The 18,892-nt window shown below is 47.7% G+C and overlaps 1 protein-coding gene across 3 annotated transcripts in view; it reads right to left on the bottom strand.

Annotated features, from left to right (window-relative positions):
• Positions 1 to 18,023, bottom strand: part of ncam2b (neural cell adhesion molecule 2b) — a 41,188-nt gene extending 23,165 nt beyond the window's left edge. For all 3 annotated transcript variants that reach the window (XM_077001544.1, XM_077001545.1, XM_077001546.1), the window contains exons 1-8: positions 17,953 to 18,023; positions 14,952 to 15,158; positions 11,769 to 11,912; positions 9,542 to 9,676; positions 6,354 to 6,471; positions 4,070 to 4,230; positions 1,975 to 2,120; positions 36 to 186 (exon numbers count right to left, since the gene is read on the bottom strand). In XM_077001544.1, coding sequence (XP_076857659.1) covers positions 36 to 186; positions 1,975 to 2,120; positions 4,070 to 4,230; positions 6,354 to 6,471; positions 9,542 to 9,676; positions 11,769 to 11,912; positions 14,952 to 15,158; positions 17,953 to 17,983 — 1,093 coding nt within the window. In that variant the 5' untranslated portion in view covers positions 17,984 to 18,023. The remainder of the gene's footprint in view (positions 1 to 35; positions 187 to 1,974; positions 2,121 to 4,069; positions 4,231 to 6,353; positions 6,472 to 9,541; positions 9,677 to 11,768; positions 11,913 to 14,951; positions 15,159 to 17,952) is intronic.
• Positions 18,024 to 18,892: the final 869 nt, after the last annotated feature.

The raw sequence follows: 18,892 nt of genomic DNA, 5'->3' as shown, positions 1-18,892 counted from the left end.
GTGTGGGCCACTTCTCTGAGTAATGTTGTACTCACATTCGATATCCAGGAACATGCTCTTCTGATGTCCTCCGATTCTGCTGAGGGCCTCGCAGTCAAAGCGACCCCAGTCCGAAAGCACCACTCCCACGATGGTGAGCATGGACTCACCGTGACGCCCACGCACCTCCACTCGGCCGTCTGCACTCTGAAAACACACACCGCATCGGTCACTAATCACGCCCACCAATGTTTAACTCCAAAACAGAATTTGCATGAACGTAGTTTTTGTTACCATTTAATTTCCCTTTTATTTCACTAAGGACGTGGCATTTAGCCATAATTCACCGTCAGCTTCTCCCAACACAGACCCAAAGTCTGAAGAGATAATTAAAGATGTGTGCTGTAAATTCCATACTGAAGATTGAAACTGCTGAGGATTATGGGAAAGAAATATGAGTATGAATAACTATGAAATTGAAACTGCAAAGGCCGTATTAATGCTATGACAGCATGGTAAAATCCCATAATCTCTCCCTGGACTTAATATCCGGGATGTCCCATAGTTTGCTTTTTATTTATCTTGGCCACTGTAACTACAGAAGACAAACTAAATTCTTGGGAGGCTGCAAACTTTTATACACTTAGCTTAAATCTACATTAAGAAACACTGGCCTCATTGACATTCATGGGTATGTTGGCATCACATTTGATTAGCGGGAGTCAGTTATAATGGAGCTAATGATAGGTTAGACAGAATGACAGTTACGAGGGGTCTCTTTCTCTTTCATCATTTCACTTTCCGCTCTGACTACGAATGAGATTTGGATTACATCTCCCAGAGATGATTCAGTTAATAGAGATTCTGTCTGAACACAAGAAAGCAGTATCACTGCAGCTATATCTGAGAACCTTTCAAGAGTCATGAGGTCCCTTAAAAAAATACCAATTTGCTTGATTAGTAATGACAGGGTAGAAAGGAGAACGTGTCTCCAGGAGAATGCACAAGCGGTAAAATTCCCACGATGCTGAGTTGTATGTTTGCTGGTGGTGATCTGAACGCACATTTCTGTTTAAGCTTCAAGGATCTAACTCAAAAGAGCGATGCGTATCCCTGATCGTCTAGTTTCTAAACCCAACCTGGGGCTATAACATGGACCATTCCATCTTCCTGTTCCAAACACAACTACTCTAGTCTGCTCTGCTTATATGGACTGACTGTATGTGTCTCTCTTCCCCTCCGCGTCCCTCCCAGAGCCCTCTTTAATTTCCCGCCCAGGCAGATGGCTCTAATCATTTTCCGAGCGCTCACTGCCAGATTAGCCGTGACGGCGAGGGGCTCCATGGGTCTCTCCTTCCAAAAGGGCGACCCCAATTTGCCTCCACTGCCACTGCCTATCGTCTACGCTTTCAAGCCACCGCGGCCGCCTTCAATAGACCCCTCGTCTCTCGGCGATCCTTCGTCTGCCTGTCTCCACTGTGCCCCCCCCAACACACACACACACCCACCCACCCTTTCCTGCTTCAGCATGGGGTGAGACACGTGCAGGTGGCGTGGGGAGCCCTTATCTTGCCGAACCTCCACAGACAAGAGGAGAGCTTGCTCCCGCTCCCGAGCTCTATCAGCCGGGCTGTGAGGGCGTTGCATCAGCTCGGCTGTGATGGCTGTGTTTCCACACACTGCGCCTCACACGGCGGACAGCGTGCGCGTCAATCAAACGCCATTCTGTTTGTCAGCCGGATTTTTCCGGCAGCGACGGGACACAATTTGCATAAAAGTCGGCCCACCAGGCACGGGTGCGCGGCAAATGTTTTCTGACACAGCCAACGTGACCGGCTCACTCGCGCACGCATGTCGCAAGCTTCTGTCGGGACGCCCGGCATTACAATGTCATCGCCGCTCTCATGCACCGAGCGCCGAGGTCCGGATCATCGCTGGCCCGCTGCCTTGAGTTCAGTAGAGTGCTGGATCACTCTGGATCCCTGCTTGTAGTACCTTGTCTCCGTCGGAGAAGCTGTGGCCGTCGCTGGCTCTCCTCCAAGAGATCTCGGGCAGCGGTTCTCCCTCGGCCTTGCAGGAGATCATGGCAGCGCTGCCCTCCACGGCCGTCACGTTCCTCAGCTTGGTGATGTGGGGCTGGACTACACGCCGCGGGGGGGCACAGCGTCACGGCCAGCGGACCACCCAGGGGAAGAGAGGGAAGAGGCAGAGATGAAGGGCTGAGGAGGACAGGGTGCTTCGGCGCTCGAAGATGGAGGCACCGGATAATCCGTCACAGTGATGCAGAAGCTGTTTTGGGAAAGGGAATAAGAGAGCGGTGCCGATCCAGAACGACCAGGAGCAAAAAGCAGAAAAAATTCCATGAGCACACATGAACATCCAGGAGGAACATGGTCTAATCTCTCACGAGCAGGCGATGAGACAGGCCGTCCTATAGACCACAATGGAAAACGACGGTACATTGCAACTGGACATGCGGTTGTCAGCTGAGACTTAAGGAATTACACAAATGCACACACACTCACACACACGCGCGCACACACACAGCATACAGTACGCTTATGCTTTCAAAAATGAATTCACAATAGGGCTTCTTGTGTGTGACAGCGCTGATTAGCGGAGTAGCAGCTTCCTCCTCCAGGTGACGTGGCGAAGAAGAGGAGATGCATCGCTGTGCTTAACTCAATAAATATACATTAGAGCTTCTCACCCACAGGGTGCATAGTAGCGGCATGAATGGCGCCAGCTCCAAAGAATGAGAAACGTATTCATATCTGTGTCTACTGGCAGAGCAGAAATGCATACGCAGTCCCACTGAGCTACTCTGCGTTTAGCCTCAACCAAACCAATCTCTTGACATGTTGACAATCGTTTTTTTTCCAAAACACTGAGCCCTCCTGCTGAAGATAAATGTTTGAAGCCAAGTAAGATCGCATTCTAGGCACAGATCATTAGTGCACAACATTGATTATGACGCCTGCATGAAAATAAATGACTTAAGTCATTTTTTAATAGCTTTTTTTTCCAGTAGTGCTATAAATGACAAGAGTAATATAGCTAACTACTTCAGAAGGTAGTGGGGCGGAACTTTAGTAGTGGATGATCTTGGTATCATTCCTAACCCTCCTGAAATCTTCGAAAGTTTATACATTTCTGTAGGGCTGCGAACACATGCCATGTTCACTGAATTCAAACCTGCAGCTCTGGCATGTAGTTTAATACGATGAGAAACACGTTTTATGAGTGAAGAGAAACGCAAGAGATAGACGTTCAGCCAAGCAGAAAGCCCAGCCACACTCCAGTTAGCTGTCAGGGGTCATAAAAGAAAACTTATAACTACGTTTCCCATCACGCTTTGCAAAACAAAACTCTCATCCAATAACTTGGTTTCATTTAAATGAGCACTTTGAAGAATACCATTTGCTTGCACATCGAAAGAATTCTGATGACTACAGAATAAATCTCCATACATTTACATGAACAGACAAGGTGCTATCTGAATAATCTGTGAAAATGCTGGCAGCTTCATGAAAATCTAAATTGAAATTCTTGGCCATAAAGAATGTGTCACCCATTTTCTGTTAAATAATTTAGGAGCCTGTTTATGGAAGGGAAACAGTCCACTCTGGTGGGGCTGAGTGTGGGAGTTTATCAGTCACATCACACACTTGACAGAAGTGCTCCCCTAGTGGACATGGCTCACCTCTCGAATCCTCTGAACCCAGACCTGCTTCACTTAATACCACTACATTTAACAGAACAATAAGAGTCGTCTGATGATGGCCACTGGTAGCGTCAGGGTGACTTCAAAATATCCTGACATTTAGCTAATGGCTCGAATCGTGAGTGAGGTTTGCCAACCTGATTTCGTTTGTTACTGGAGTGTTTAAAGTGGGAGCGGCACTGTGATAAAATCTGTGTTAAAACTTTTCAAACGCACACAATATGCTCCTTTTCATTTCTGAAAACTCCCCAAATAATTTTGACATTTAAGACATGATAAATGAATCATCAGGAAAGGCGGGGCGGATCTCCTGAAGCAGCCAGGAGGGGTGCGTGGGTGGAGGAGGAGGAGGGCGGAGTCTCTCACCGAACACTTTGAGGAAGATCTCCCTCTGGACCTCCCCGGCTTTGTTGGCAGCCTTGCACGCGTAGGAACCTCCGTCAGCCTGTTTGATGTTTCGGATTGTGAGCGTCGTGCCCCGTGCGCGTATCACGTACTGCTCCGACTCCTGGAGCTCCACCGCCTTCCTAACAGACCAGTCAGACATGCCGCATGTCAGCCCGACGCCCCTCCCCCAGGGCAACAGCAGAGCAGAAGTGCCCCCGACCACTGGAGGGATGACTCGGTATCATCCGGTACACACCGGTGCCAAAAGAGGACAACAACGAGTCACACAGCAAAGCAGTGAGGAAGGAACACAGGCAAAACACGAGCGGTGCAGCAAAATCTCACATTTCTTCCCTTTTTTTGACTCGCGTAGCTTTTTTACTGTGGCAGAAAACGTACACACGGAGGCAGGACGCCGTAAGCAAAGGTGTGCAGGGGAGATTGAGTGCTTGAGTAATTGAATGTTTTTTTTGGAGGAGATTATAGCAGAGGTTTTACACCGTTGTAACGCTGCGGATTGGTGTGGTGCGAACGGATATGAAATCCGCTACCAGCGGAGGGGCGTACACGGCACCAGGGAACGGAGAATGTCAGGCGTTCTCCTGGCCATCAAAACTGCCACCAGATATGACAGACGCCCTAAATCCCACAGGAGGATGCTTGCTTGACCCAACGGCTCAGTGGCAGTTTGCCAATCTGTAGCAAATGCAATGCCACAATATCATGCATGATATGACATAACGAGTCCAGTTCAGGCCCAAATTAAACGATCAAGATTACATGTACAGTTGCTCTTAAATATCGCACATTTCTCACAGTCTCCCAGCCTCTACCAGAGAAAAAAACCCCCACATATTTTGCAACCCCACATATCCTTCTTACAGGTACAGTTAGAGTTTATAGGCTGTTGCCATGCACGGTCTACGTTAGTTACTGCGGGCACAGACGTGTGGAAAAACCCTAGCAACCATGCACCGCCTGATACACTTGCATCAGCTCAAGCCCAGCAACCACGTCCAACCGTACCATTACCGTGTCACCGTTAATGCTGTGTTTGAGAAAGGCCTGCCACCCACATAATATCCAGTTAGCAGTGGTCCTGCAACAGCCCTTCCAGTAGGGCGACTCAAAACCGATTCCTCCTCACTGCATTACAGTCTGTAATTGTACAACAGTAAACTGTGCCTCTGACATAGGGCTACAAGTGTCTGTAGGAGCCAAGCTGCTATTTCAACTACAGCAGCAGGTGACTGGCTAGTTCTGGCAGTATGCGCTCAGAAACATTAGCATGGGGAGGAGCTGGATGGACACCGCATCACGTTAACGAAGTGCGGACGCCGGCTTGTGTATATTGGACGGATCAACGTGGAACAGGGTAGTCACTAAGATTACACAGACGTTTAAACCAAGCAGCGTTCAGAGCATTTATTTAAGTCATTTAACCACCAAACTCCCCCTCGAACTCAAACGCACAGGGCCAATAAATGGACAAATAAATGAAAAATCCAAAAATTTTAAATACAATTTAATTGCTGCCATGAACAGTGGCGCTGTAATTGGAGGTGCTGTTGTCGTGTCTTGGTGTGTCACTTAGCGGCTTGGTTACGGTCATTCATTAAAGGTCAACTCGTCGCGCGTTGGATTCATCTCCCAGGCACCCACCTCAGCAGAGGTAATTACAGTGATTGAGGGCCCATAATCAACACGTTGGGCTGCCTGTCACTCAAAGCCCACACATTAGAGGTGAAATAAACGCATCCGCTCAAAATGTGTCATTAAAGCACCTCTCGTCTCGACTCTACTCTCTTCCTACTGCGCTTTCATTTGGCAACACTTTTTACTTTCTGAGAGGGATGTCTGGTTCTGTGTGTATAATCTTTCAGGGCTCCATATGCTCTTATATTTGGAAACCGAATGTTTAACAAGGCCTTAGCTGGGATGTTGCTTTACGTACACAGGGTGTATTCTTACAATGTTGTTGGAGAGAATGAGCAAGATAACTGACCTTTTTGTTGACGATTTCCATGCTGAGACTGATATAATCTTTGCTTTACTGATAATGAGGGAAAAAATGTTCAAACCAGCCAACCGTGGGAGTTTTCACAGGGGCAGTGTTAAGTCACCGTCCCTCGAATAATGTCCTGACCGGTCCAGTGGGACTCCTGGCACCAGATGTGTGGTAGACAGGAAGCGTCCTTGTGTTCGGCCTCTACCTACTAGGGGGTGTGAGGTGTGTCTGGCTGCTCCACGCAGGGGGTTGTACCTGTGCCAGGTGACCTCAGGTTCAGGAGAGCCATATGCCCTGCAGGTGAACGTCACCGATTCGCCGTAGTCGGCCGTGGCGTTGAAGGCCTGCTGAGGTACGGACAACACCGGTGGAACTGCAGAGAGGAGAACGCTGGTTATTAAACCATTAAACAAGGACTGTCACACCTCTTCATACGACCTCCAAAAAGCTCAAAATCAAAACTCATATGGCCCTTATGGCTGCAATTTCATGTCCCAGAACAATGAGTTTGAATTTACATCCAAATACACGTGTGAAACAAACCCACTGGCTCATTCACCAGTCATCATGTCCTGCGCATACGGATCACCCTTGACGTGATTGGACTTATAACAAGTCTTGCAGCAAGAGAATGAATAAATGCATAAGATGCTCTCCAGTTTTGAATCGATACTTCCTGTCCAGTTCAGTTTATTATATTGTGAAAGGTTAATGTGGGGAGTCAAAGGTGAACCCCCTGGGTCAGCCCAGATGACCCGAGAGGACCCACAATGACTTTCTAATAAATTACCTGGCTGTTCACTTATTCATCGTGATCTTCCTCCATGAATGTAGAAAAAGTGGGTCATTTAAAGGGAGGCAGGCTTAACCATTACACTCACCCTGTCCCAACTCCTCACACAGGAGAACATGGGAGCACAGACGATATAGCACAAGTCCACCAAGTTTAATACCACAAAATACAGGATGATGTATGGAAATGTGGGAAATGATTTTTGAGAGACTAACTCATTGTTTTGGGAAAAAAGAGACAAGCACGGCGGTATGATAACCTCGGTAACCTGGCAACCGCCGGTAAACATGGTAACGTTTGCCCTGACGTGGATTTTGCTGCAGAATAGATACGGGTTGCACAGCTCCGTTGTTAGTTCACCCTGGTATTTTGTCATAGCAACAACAGGCTGTCCCCTTCTGTCCTGTCTTCCAACAGCACAGTCGGTGAATAGGGAGGGACCTGCTGCTTGATTCAGGCTTCGGACTGAACGATGAGACGTTAGAGACATACCGCAATTTAATGGAGTGTGAGCTAAGGTAAAAAGATTAAATTAAGGAGATGTTTTATTCATGGTCACTTTCAGCTTTACTTGGCAGTATATTAGATCAACTAAAAGATTTCTTGCCCTCTATTAGACACCAGTAATGCACACACTACTATATGCACACACTATTTGTTTAACACACTATTTGTTTAACACAACGCGCATAATGGTCCATTCATTAGGGTGGTCCAAGTTGCTGATGGACCAGTTCGAATTAATTCAGCAATCTTCTTGCAGTTAAAATGCGATGGGCAATGCAATAGTGCAGTGCAATGCAACTGCACGACGGCGCTTGAGAAGTTTGAATGTGTGGCAGGTGAGGTGCGGTCCCCCAACGAGCATCACCGCAGCGGTTCTTCTGCTCGGCTGATGTCAGTGGAGGCCGTTACAAGGGGGGTGGGGTGGGGGGGGGGGGGGGCATCGCCATTAGAGCAGCTACGCTCCCGATCAGCTGTCTCCCACCAGCACTCAGGAGAGCAAACACTGAACACTTATTTGTTCAGAGCCCCGCAGCCCTTGAGGTCAAGCCTAGATACAGAGACGAGATCACTCGTGGTGTTTTCACTACAGCTGTTTCTCTTGCAGATCACATATGCATGGTGCTGGAATGTGATTCGAATCACCGCGGCTTAACCCAGGACCCCGGCTTTGCTCCTGAGATTGTAAAAACCTATTTGCGGAACAATTCAGGAGACTTGAAATGCCTTCCATCAGAATATCAATTTACTCCAAGAATTCTTCGTTTTCAATTAGCAGTCTTTTTACTGCATACATTTACTACCACACAAAACGTGCTGAGAGACACGAATAAAACACAATCGGCATGAAGCTTAGTAGTTATGCACTGAAACAACTCCAACAAGATTATCATTGACTCCCTCGCCAATCGATAGCTATTTTCCAAAGGCTATAATCTAATTGAGTTCATTCCCAGTTGAGGGGGCTCAACTGGAACATCTGCTAAAACGAGACACAACTGGACATGAAGACATCAGGCCAGACCAGTGAAGCATGTGACGCCCACACCAGCTCTAGATCTCCTCCAACCCCGTCTGCCCAGATCAGGTTCAATCAGTCCTGGACAAAATGGAGACCACAGCAGCACAAGACTTTTGGAGAAAAACCTTCACGTCCTTCACATCCTAAGACGTCGGGCACAAAAAAGTGAACAGGAAACAAAATGTGGAAAGAGCATCAAACGCCGTTTTTTTTTGTGATTAAAACTGATTGAAGTGTCTGCATTGACACGAAGTCAGTATTTCTGATTAGTGTTAACGCTGGGGAATGGTTATGGTCCATACCAGGAAACCGTGCAATTGAAAAACAAACGATGCTAATGTGTTTGGCACGTGTGCCGCTGCTAGCAGCCGTGCCTGTGGCATTTGTCTTCACCGCCCCGGGCGCACGCTCCCACGACCGGCGCGGGACTGGCAGCGCGTGACTGGCAGCGCGTGACTGGCAGCGCGTGACTGGCAGCGCGTGACTGGCAGCGCGTGACCGAGCAGCATCCGTAACTCTAACCTAACCTGACAAAGTCCGTCCACTTTTAGCCGTTAGAATCTGTGTTATAACTCTGTGTCTCAGAGTCATGCTCATCAAAAGGCGGACTGACCCTAGCAATTATTGGCTACTCTTATTTTTGCTGCCACAGCAGCAAATACATGAGAATCGTTGCTTTTGTTGTTGTTCCCACCAGAGGGGCAGTTCAGTCAAAAGGGCAAATGGTCTGTTGCTAAGGCAACTTTAATCTGGCTTTGACCGATGTCCTTGGCTATGGCTTTAATTCCTGTGTGGTCAGATGGGGCAAACCGTTATTATCACGGGCTGTGGCTGGAATTACAGGTACGTGTGGTCCGTTTAAAGGAGATGGGAGAGGATTATACCGTTTTTTAAGAGTAGTGTATATAAATAGATTTTCATCACTGGACAGACGTCCATGTGCTCACCACTTTGATAAGCAGTGAAATTAGCCGCGGTAAAAGCAAACATGGATTTCTCATTTTGGTTTTGGGTTTTAAACAGGTAGATAACTACTGTTGACTCTCCTTTGCCAGATGTCTCTGTAGATCTTTAGCCCTACAGCACTTCATTTGAGTGTTTGATTATAGCTCAGGAGAACCTCACCATTCACCACCAGTATGATGTCTCTGAAGTCAATCTCTCCCCTGGCTTCCACCCTGGCCTCACAGCGGTACACGCCCTCGTCTGCTTTAGTCACACGCTGGATCTGCAGGTTGTTGTTGGGTAGGAGCTGGAACTCTGAAACAGAGGGCAATGGTTATATATATACTAATTATAGCATCAACACATACTATATATACATATATATACACTTGTGCTCAAAAGTTTACATACCCCAGCAGAATTTTTGCTTTCTTGGCCTTTTCTCAGAGAATATTAATGATAACACACAAACCTTTTTTCCACTCATGGTTAGTGGTTGGGTGAAGCCATTTATTGTCCAACCACTGTGTTTTCTCTTTTTTAATTATAATGACAACCAAAAACATCCAAATGACCCTGATCAAAAGTTTACATACCCCAGTTCTTAATACCGTGTATTGCCCCCTCTAACATCAATGACAGCTAGAAGTCTTTTGTGGTAGTTGTGGATGAGGCTCTTTATTTTCTCAGATGGCAACGCTGCCCATTCTTCTTGGCAAAAAGCCTCCAGTTCCTGTAAATTCCTGGGCTGTCTTGCATGAACTGCATGCTTGAGATCTCCCCAGAGTGACTCAATGATGTTGAGGTCAGGAGACTGAGATGGCCACTCCAGAACCTTCACTTTGTTCTGCTGTAGCCAATGACACGTCGACTTGGCCTTGTGTTTTGGATCGTTGTCATGTTGGAACGTCCAAGTGCGTCCCATGCGCAGCTTCCGAGCTGATGAGTGCAAATTTGCTTCCAGTATTTGCTGATAACGTGCTGCATTCATCTTTCCTTCAACTTTGACCAAGTTTCCTCTGCCTTTGTAGCTCACACATACCCATAACATCAGCGATCCACCTCCATACTTTACAGTAGGAATGGTGTTCCTTTCATCATAAGCCTTGTTGACACCTCTCCAAATGTAACGTGTATGGTTGTGGCCAAAAAGTTCAATTTTGGTCTCATCACTCCAAATTACATTGTTCCAGAAGTTTTGGGGCTTGTCTCTGTGTTGTTTGGCGCATTGTAAATGAGATACTTTGTGGCATTTGCGCAGTAATGGCTTTCTTCTGGCCACTCGACCATGCAGCCCATTTTTCCTCAGGTGCCTCCTTACTGTGCATCTTGAAACAGCCACCCCGCTAGTTTTCAGAGAGTCCTGGATTTCAGCGGACGTTATTTGTGGGTTTTTCTTTGCATCCCGAACAATTTTCCTGGCAGTTGTGGCCGAAATTTTTGTTGTTCTACCTGACCGTGGTTTGGTTTTTACAGCTGATTTTCCATTTGTTTATCACAGTTTGAACACTGCTGACTGGCATCATCAATTCCTTGGATATCTTTTTGTATCCCTTTCCTATTTTATACAGTTCAACTACCGTTTCCCGTAGATCCATTGACAATTCTTTTGCTTTCCCCATGACTCACAATCCAGAAACGTCAGTGGCTGGATGAAAAATGCAAGAGTCTGTCTGGATCCCTGTAACTCACTCAGCTTTTATGCACACACACTGATTACAAGCAAACAGGTCACAGGTGAGGATATTACCTTTAGTAGCCATTCAAACCCATTTGTGTCACCTTCTGTGCATGTTATCAGGCCAAAATCACCAGGGTATGTAAACTTTTGATCAGGGTCATTTGGATGTGTTTGGTTGTCATTATAATTAAAAAAGAGAAAACACAGTGGTTGGACAATAAATGGCTTCACCCAACCACTAACCATGAGTGGAAAAAAGGTTTGTGTGTTATCATTAATATTCTCTGAGAAAAGGCCAAGAAAGCAAAAATTCTGCTGGGATATGTAAACTTTTGAGCACAACTCAAATATATATTCTCCACTGAGGATGTCATTAGGCTCAACTGTGATCTCATTTCTGTGTTTCTATACTTTTTGCTAGACTGCTAGTATGTGTAAAAAAACAGATGGAACTTTCCTGAACAAATCCCTGGAAGTTTATTATAACACATCTAAGAAAGTCAGTATTGAATAACAGCAGAGTGGAACCCTGACATCAGACATGGACAATTATGTCCCGTGTTTTGGTGTTGTTCAATCTTTTTTAACTTAATTATTCCTCTACAGTAATCAGACGTCTTCATGAGTCTTCAGGCGTCTTCAGGATGACTTTTAGGTAGAACAGGAACAGTTTTACTCATCTGGAACGTTCTGACGCTGTTATGATGGGGTGCCAAGACAACTCACTCTCAGTGTCCTCTGTGATCTCCATGGTGTTGTAATACCAGGCCACCACAGGTACGGGTGAGCTGGTGACGTCGCACACCACCTCAGCTACATCGCCTTGCCGGAACTCCTGAGGTGATGGCACGTGCCTGAAGGTGAGTTTCTCTGAGAACACAGAACAGAACACATCATGGCGGTGACCATTAGTGAACTACAGCAAAAGCATGTGTACTTGAGGATGAGGAGATGTAGCTGGTAAGTGTTCTGGGGTGTGGTGCAGTCCTCTTTCTTCAGTGCAGGTGTCTGCGTTGACTACAGAGGTCATGGGAGTCGTTGGTGACATCGATACGCCATGCATACAATACATAATACATAAGTGTTGTAAAATAAAGTCGACATCAAAGAGGCACATGTGGGATTTACAGTTGTCAGATGTTGTGTTGGTGTGTTTGATATGAACAGTCAGGGTCAGTGTCAGAAATACTGCAAATAACAAGAATTAACTTGCCAAAGTTCTGTTTCACATTGCATCATATTGAGAGCTCGTACCCTGTCATATCTGAACAAGGCCGACTTTGATCCAGAATAATAACTGAAAAACCAAAGCAGCAGATATGGTTCCTTCTGTTTCTCATACTGGCCAGTGTAATGGTTTCAGTGGAGATAACTGGTTTGGGTTAACACTTCATTCACGATTATTCACAGCTGCAGATCTGAGGATTGATGGAAATGTTTCACAGCGTGAGAGTTCTTAATCAGTGGAGGCTGCATGCACTGAAAACCATGCAGGTGACTGTTGTCCATCAAACGCCTCAGGATATAGAAGAACTTCATCAGCCAGTCCATCGTCTGCGGCTACTGATCTGTGAACTACATCTGTGTACTCTTCCTCTTCCAGAGGAGTGATGACCTGCTTGTAAGGCCTGCAGGAATGAGGGTGACGAAGCTTAGGCAATATCCCTGGGTCTTTCCTGGAGATATATTAATTACATGCAGTAAAGATTAATATTGCAATCATGTCTAAAGCAAAGAATTTCCATTATGTCTAAAGCTAAGAATCTCCATCGTGGTGAAATCATCACACTGAGATTACGTCATGATCTCTGCATGGTTGTCAAAGCCTTCATGCCTTCACAGGGTCGTTCTACATCATTTTATCTTCTGAATTCCTTTGAAATGAGTTCTTTGTTGTTTTCCTTTCAGCAGAACCTTTTCAGTTTCCCCGTCTCTTCAGAGATCTCGGACATTATCTGTGTTTTTGACTGAATAACAGGCCGTTGGCTTAAGTCCCGGAGCCGGCACACCGCGTCCTTCGTCCACGTCTGCACAATCGCTCTTTTCTCTTCCCAGCATAGCCTTTCTCTCCTCTTTGTCTTTGTCTTCCCCGTCCCCACTTACGCCCTCTCGTCCCCTCCCACTGTCTTCTGTCCGTCTCATTGCTGGATGAATTACATTTAGGTTTACATCAACAGATTTGTCGAACACATCGGCTGAAACGCACACCTTTATCCACTTCGTTATGAAGCCTTGTTTTTCCTTTTCCTCGTGAAGCCTTTGCGTGTTCTCTATTCAAAGCAAAATTAACAGCTATTTCAATGGCAGGCTTTTCAAACGTAGCAAAGAAGAAGAGCTGAGTCTATTTATTTATTTTTACATAACATGTGCAATGTCCTTCCATCAGTGCAGGGCCAGTAGCGTAGCCCAGTACCTGGACACCATTTGCATCAGCATAAGGCTGGATGGCTTTACATCTCAGTGATGAGACACTCAGGAGACACTCAGGACATTAGTGAATGCACAGGAGAACTATAATCATTTGAGATCAAAGTTTTTTCTCTATTGTGTGGCTAAAAGGTGGAGATTGCAGTAGTTGGACGAGATGTGAAGCCTGCCTCTTCATCCTGGCTTCATCTCTTTTTACCGTCATCATTTCTGTACTTTTTTGCATTATTACATGCGTCATGGTTGAAGGGCAGAGGGACAAAAATGGCGTCCCACATTATAGGCGTCTCAACACGAGAGGGGCCGCGTCTGATTTCGCCAAGATTCTCTAGTTACAATAAGTACAGCATTACCGTTCCATTACAGATTAAACAAGACAAAACGCAGACTTTCTCTTTAAAACTATGTAGAATCCGCTCGCGTACGAAAACAGCATCCTCGCTAATGAGTGCAGTGTCGTCTCGGAGACGTGTGGATCCCACAGTGTGTGCGAGACGTGTGGATCCCACAGTGTGTGCGAGACGTGCGGATCCCACAGTGTGTGCGAGACGTGCGGATCCCACAGAATGCTCTGACAGCGCGGCAGAAGCTAAGGAGCCTATACAGCTCAGCAGAACCCTGCAGGGCTCGCAGTGGGTGTGGCTGGGAGCGGCATGGGCGGGGGGCGGGGACGGGGGCGGGGACAGGGGGGGGTGGTTAGTGGGTAAGGCACGTAGCAGCCCTCTAATGGGCCGCACAGTTCTTCCCCACAGAGGAGCGAGACAGGACCCCCGCGTACCCACCCCGTGCAGAGTGGAGGCGGCCCCCCCGCTGCCCGACCGCAGCCACGCCCCTTCTGACCCGAGGCGGAAACCCGCCGCCATGTGCTGGAAACACAGAACCTTGAAGCAGAGGAGAGGCGGGAGACGAGCTGCAGGAGAACGCTGCACACATCGCTCTGCTGAGACGCCCAGCCGTCCGGACCTCAACGGCGAACCCGGAATGTGACATCATAAAGAGCTCACGTTTGTCGGATTGCGCGGAAGCTGCGACTGATCAATATACACGCGGAACTCAGATCTGAAACGACCGTGATAGGTCATGTTGCTCACGGAACAAAAAAGAATAATTTCCTAGAAGGTTCATTTGCATACTGTGACCTTCTGTGATATAAGCATCGCAAAGGCCAGTGTTGCAACAATGATGGACAAATTATATATTCTGCAGCATTATTAAACATCATAAATATGTAATGACCAGTCAATCACTATTGCAAATGGCTCTGCGGTTGTAATGTAACAATAATGTAAGAATGAATATTCCAGCACCAGACACAGATAGTAATTTGCACAATTCCAGGAGAACTGGTGAACTTGGGGAGAATTTCATCTACTTTTGTATTGTAGTGCAGTGAAGCCACCACTTGCATTCTGGGTTCTCTGAATGTATGTGTGTGACCAACGGGGTCGTGTGTAATTTGCGTGAGTGTTTGTGTGTACTCACGGTAGATCTCCAGGACAACGGTGGCCTCCTGTGTGTGTCCCTGTGCGTCGGTGGCTTGGCAGCGGTAGATCCCGGCGTCCTCCACGTTGGCGTTGTAGAGCGTGAGACGTGAGCGCACGCCCTCGTTGTGCAGGGCCACGCGCGGTGACGGTACCATACGCTCGCCCTGTGGGCTGTACCAGTCCAGACTCACCGCCTCTCCGATCACTACACACACGCACAAGCACGCGCACACGTACATACAGAAATACCCTGTAAGGCAAGTTAAAAATGTCAAGGCAGGTAGAACTTTTAACTAATGCTCGTTCCTCCAGGGTTCCTCTGCTCAGGCGACAGGTGAAGAGACTGAGGGTAGACTGAAGGGAGACTGAATGGAGACTGAAGTTTTGTTCACAGGGACTACATAGTGTTGTCAGCCACAAACAGGCTGGGGATCTCCTGGCTTGCTACACACTACATCCGTAGTCAAAGAATTAGCAAACGTCAAATAAACACATGAAAAAGACTCAACAGTGTGCTGGAAGCCACCTGGCAACATCTCACATCCCATCAGGACACCTTGGAGCTCCTGATATCATTCTATTTATTCATTTTGCTCCCTGTAGAAATTCCAGTTGTCCTTTAAATTGTGATAATGGTTCAAAATTACAAGATATAAATCTGGTAGATTTGGTACGTTTCTTTTTCTTGTTGTGTAAAGTTCCGTTTTCGGAGATACGAGGTTTTCGAGCAATGACATAGTGGTGCTGTTGCATCAGCTGAGAGCCACGGGCAACAACAGGGCTTTCGATACGGGGGAGCTTTTTATAAACCGAGCAGACCAGAGTAAGTCAGAGGTATCACTTCAACCTCAGGCAGACACACACACACACACACACACACACACACACACACACACACCTGCGTGTGCAGTGATAAACCACCCTCCCCCGTGTGCATGGTGCCTTGTGGGGAGTGGTGGTGTGAGCCCAAGCCCGGTATCACGGCTCTCTCTCCCCTATAAATCCCGCCCTGCTGGAAGGTCATAAACAGCAGCGTAGCGGCACTTCCCTGCCCTGGGCATCCATCAGCAGCACAGCGCAGCTTCCCGAACCGCAGGGGAGCCTGGGGCGGCCGGCCCAGGCCCGGTGGCGCTCCGCGGCCCCGTACGCGCCCTTGCCAGGAGACCCCCTGCTGGGTTTATCGGTGGAGCAGCACAGCACAATCTGCAGCAGAGACTCCACCTGGGCTGGGACCGAGGCATAAGGGAGAGGAGGCGGAGCCCCGAGCCCTGCCCATACCGGGCACGGGAGCCAATCAGGGGTCAGCCACAGGTCACAGACAGATAGGGGGCCTGCAGACAGGATTGAGAAGGGACATTTTTGGCAAATCGCAGTAATGCCTCGGGAGTTTTTGTCTCTGGGATGTGTGAAAACACCCTGACTACACCTTGACTAACAGAACCACGCTCTGTACACACTGTACAAATAAGACGATGGGTTTGCAACCAGCAAATCCACCGTGGCATTCACGTGTGTTAGCACGCTGAATTACTAGCTTAATACTACCTAGTGCTGCTTTTGTCTCAGGACAGCAGTTTTTATGCCTATTTTAGTAGGTATGGGAATAGTGTGGTATATACACTTCCGAAGATGGAATTGGGGAAATAAACAAACGGCCATACGAACAAGCCAGACAGGTGCTGTAGATAATATCGAGGTTTATGTGTTATGTACGGGTGTGACTAACGTACATTCTCATCCAGACGTCCCTCCAAAAAAGAGCATAATTACTGAAATACAGTAGGTGGCATGGAGCATGTGCTGTGTGTGTGTGTGTGTGTGTGTGTGTGTGTGTGTGTGTGTGTGTGTGTGTGTGTGTGTGTGTGTGTGTGTGTGTGTGTGTGTGTGTGTGCGTGTGTGTGTGTGTAACTCTGTGGGGGTAAGTGTCAGGAATGGCAGCTCCACTGCCTGCTCAGTCACTCTTAATTAACGCATTTAGCCGCACCCGCACCAAAACAGTGAGAAATCAATTGAACATTGTGAGACCTCCTCGGCATCCTTTAATAAGGCGTGATTAACTGATTACACTCCTCAGTTCTCTTACCTCAAGTGACCCGTTGATGAAAACTAATCTAGAGGCTAAGAGCCATGGGAGACCACTCAGACCATATCTGATGTATGCGGCATCAAGACCTCAAACCCAGAAATCACATAATCCTAGACAGGAAGCACAATATTTGTGGACTGGGTAAGATGGCATCTGGCTGAGATCTGGAAAATCCTCCCAGTGTGCTTCACATCTTCTCCTTGAGACTCTCTTGAAGCTTAGTCGGGGTGTAGCCTCATGCTGCTTCAGGTGGTTGACCCGCATACTTAAAGGGCAGGTGGGTGGCCGCTGGGTCACCAGCGTCCAGCCAGGTGCACTAACAAGCCGCAATCTGGAGGGCAGCCAGCAGGGGTCAGCGTGTCTCACCCTGTTAAGAGTAGCCTGCTGGGCAGGGACTGGAGCAACAGCAGCTCAGCCATGCGGAAAGCGCACACACACACACACACACACACACACACACACACACACACACACACACACACACACACACACACACACACACACACACACACACACACCACGCTGCTGATTCTGCTGGACTTAATCTCTGTCTTCACCCATGGGCATCCATACCGGCTTGTTTATATGCTTGACACAGTTTACTGTAATAGCAAACCAGTACAAACAATGTGGGGGAGTCTCGCAAATGAGCTGACAGGGGTCATGGAACCATGATATGATATTTCCATTTGTTATTTATCTTTAAAGTGACCGGTATGGCCTACCTTACCCTCGCTGAACCCACACGCAGTTCTTTCAATTTATGTCTCCAGTTTAATTGGTTCTGTATGCCTACAGCACGAGTGTAGTATACAGTGGCATTAAGTAATGCCAGTAATGCCGGTTCAGCTTTGTGTGTGTATTTTGTTTGACAGCCAGGAGGTTAAGAGCTGGCCAGCACAGGGGGTCTGACCTGTGCATGTGAAGAACTTAGACTCCCCCATGCTCAGCTCGACCTTCTTCAGGGAGATGGACACCTGGAGGAGACCTGATGGAGAGAGGGAGATAAGAGAGCAGGTCGTTAGGAATTCATCATGCACTGAAGCGCAGACAAAGGGAAACCCCGTGGTCCTTTCAGAGAATCACGCCCACAGGCTGTGCGTCAAAAAGTCATTTGGAGCTAGAGGGATGAGAGAGGGAGTGAGAGAGGGGGGGGGGGTGAGAAAGGGATAAGAGAGAGGGATGAGAGAAAGGGATGAGAGAGGGAGTGAGAGAGAGGGAGTGAGAGGTGAGGTGAGAAATGGATGAGAGAGAGGGATGAGAGAAAGGGATGAGACAGGGAGTGAGAGAGGGATGAGAGAGGGGGATGAGATAGAGGGAGTGAGAGGGGGGTGAGAAAGGGATGAGAGTGAGGGATGAGAGAAAGGGATGAGAGTGAGGGATGAGAGAAAGGGATGAGAGAGGGAGTGAGAGAGAGGGAGTGAGAGGTGAGGTGAGAAATGGATGAGAGAGAGGGATGAGATAGAGGGAGTGAGAGAGGGATGAGATAGAGGGAGTGAGAGAGGGAGTGAGAGAGGGATGAGAGAGGGATGAGAGAAGGCTGCAGGTGTACGGGAAGCACACACCCCCCCTACCCAATTGCTTCTGTCCAGCCAGCGGAGAAGACATAGTACCGGATGATGGAAAAAGAAAAAGAACTGATGACACAAAGCTTTGATCCACCCTGTCCCCCTCATTCCTAGACCTTTCTTGTATGACCATGTCTCTGCCTCCAGCCGACACACACACACACACACACACACACACACACACACACACACATACGTATGTGTGCTGTGGATTGGGAGGGCTGTACAGAGCCCAGGGAGGCTGCTCGCCACTGACCGGTGCTACAGTACTTGTCTCTGGTGGAA

The sequence above is a fragment of the Brachyhypopomus gauderio genome, chromosome 4, assembly GCF_052324685.1.
Source record: "Brachyhypopomus gauderio isolate BG-103 chromosome 4, BGAUD_0.2, whole genome shotgun sequence".
Classification (NCBI taxonomy): Eukaryota; Metazoa; Chordata; class Actinopteri; order Gymnotiformes; family Hypopomidae; genus Brachyhypopomus; species Brachyhypopomus gauderio.
The sequence above is the reverse complement of the archived record's forward strand: the minus strand, read 5'-3'. Positions and strand labels throughout refer to the sequence as shown.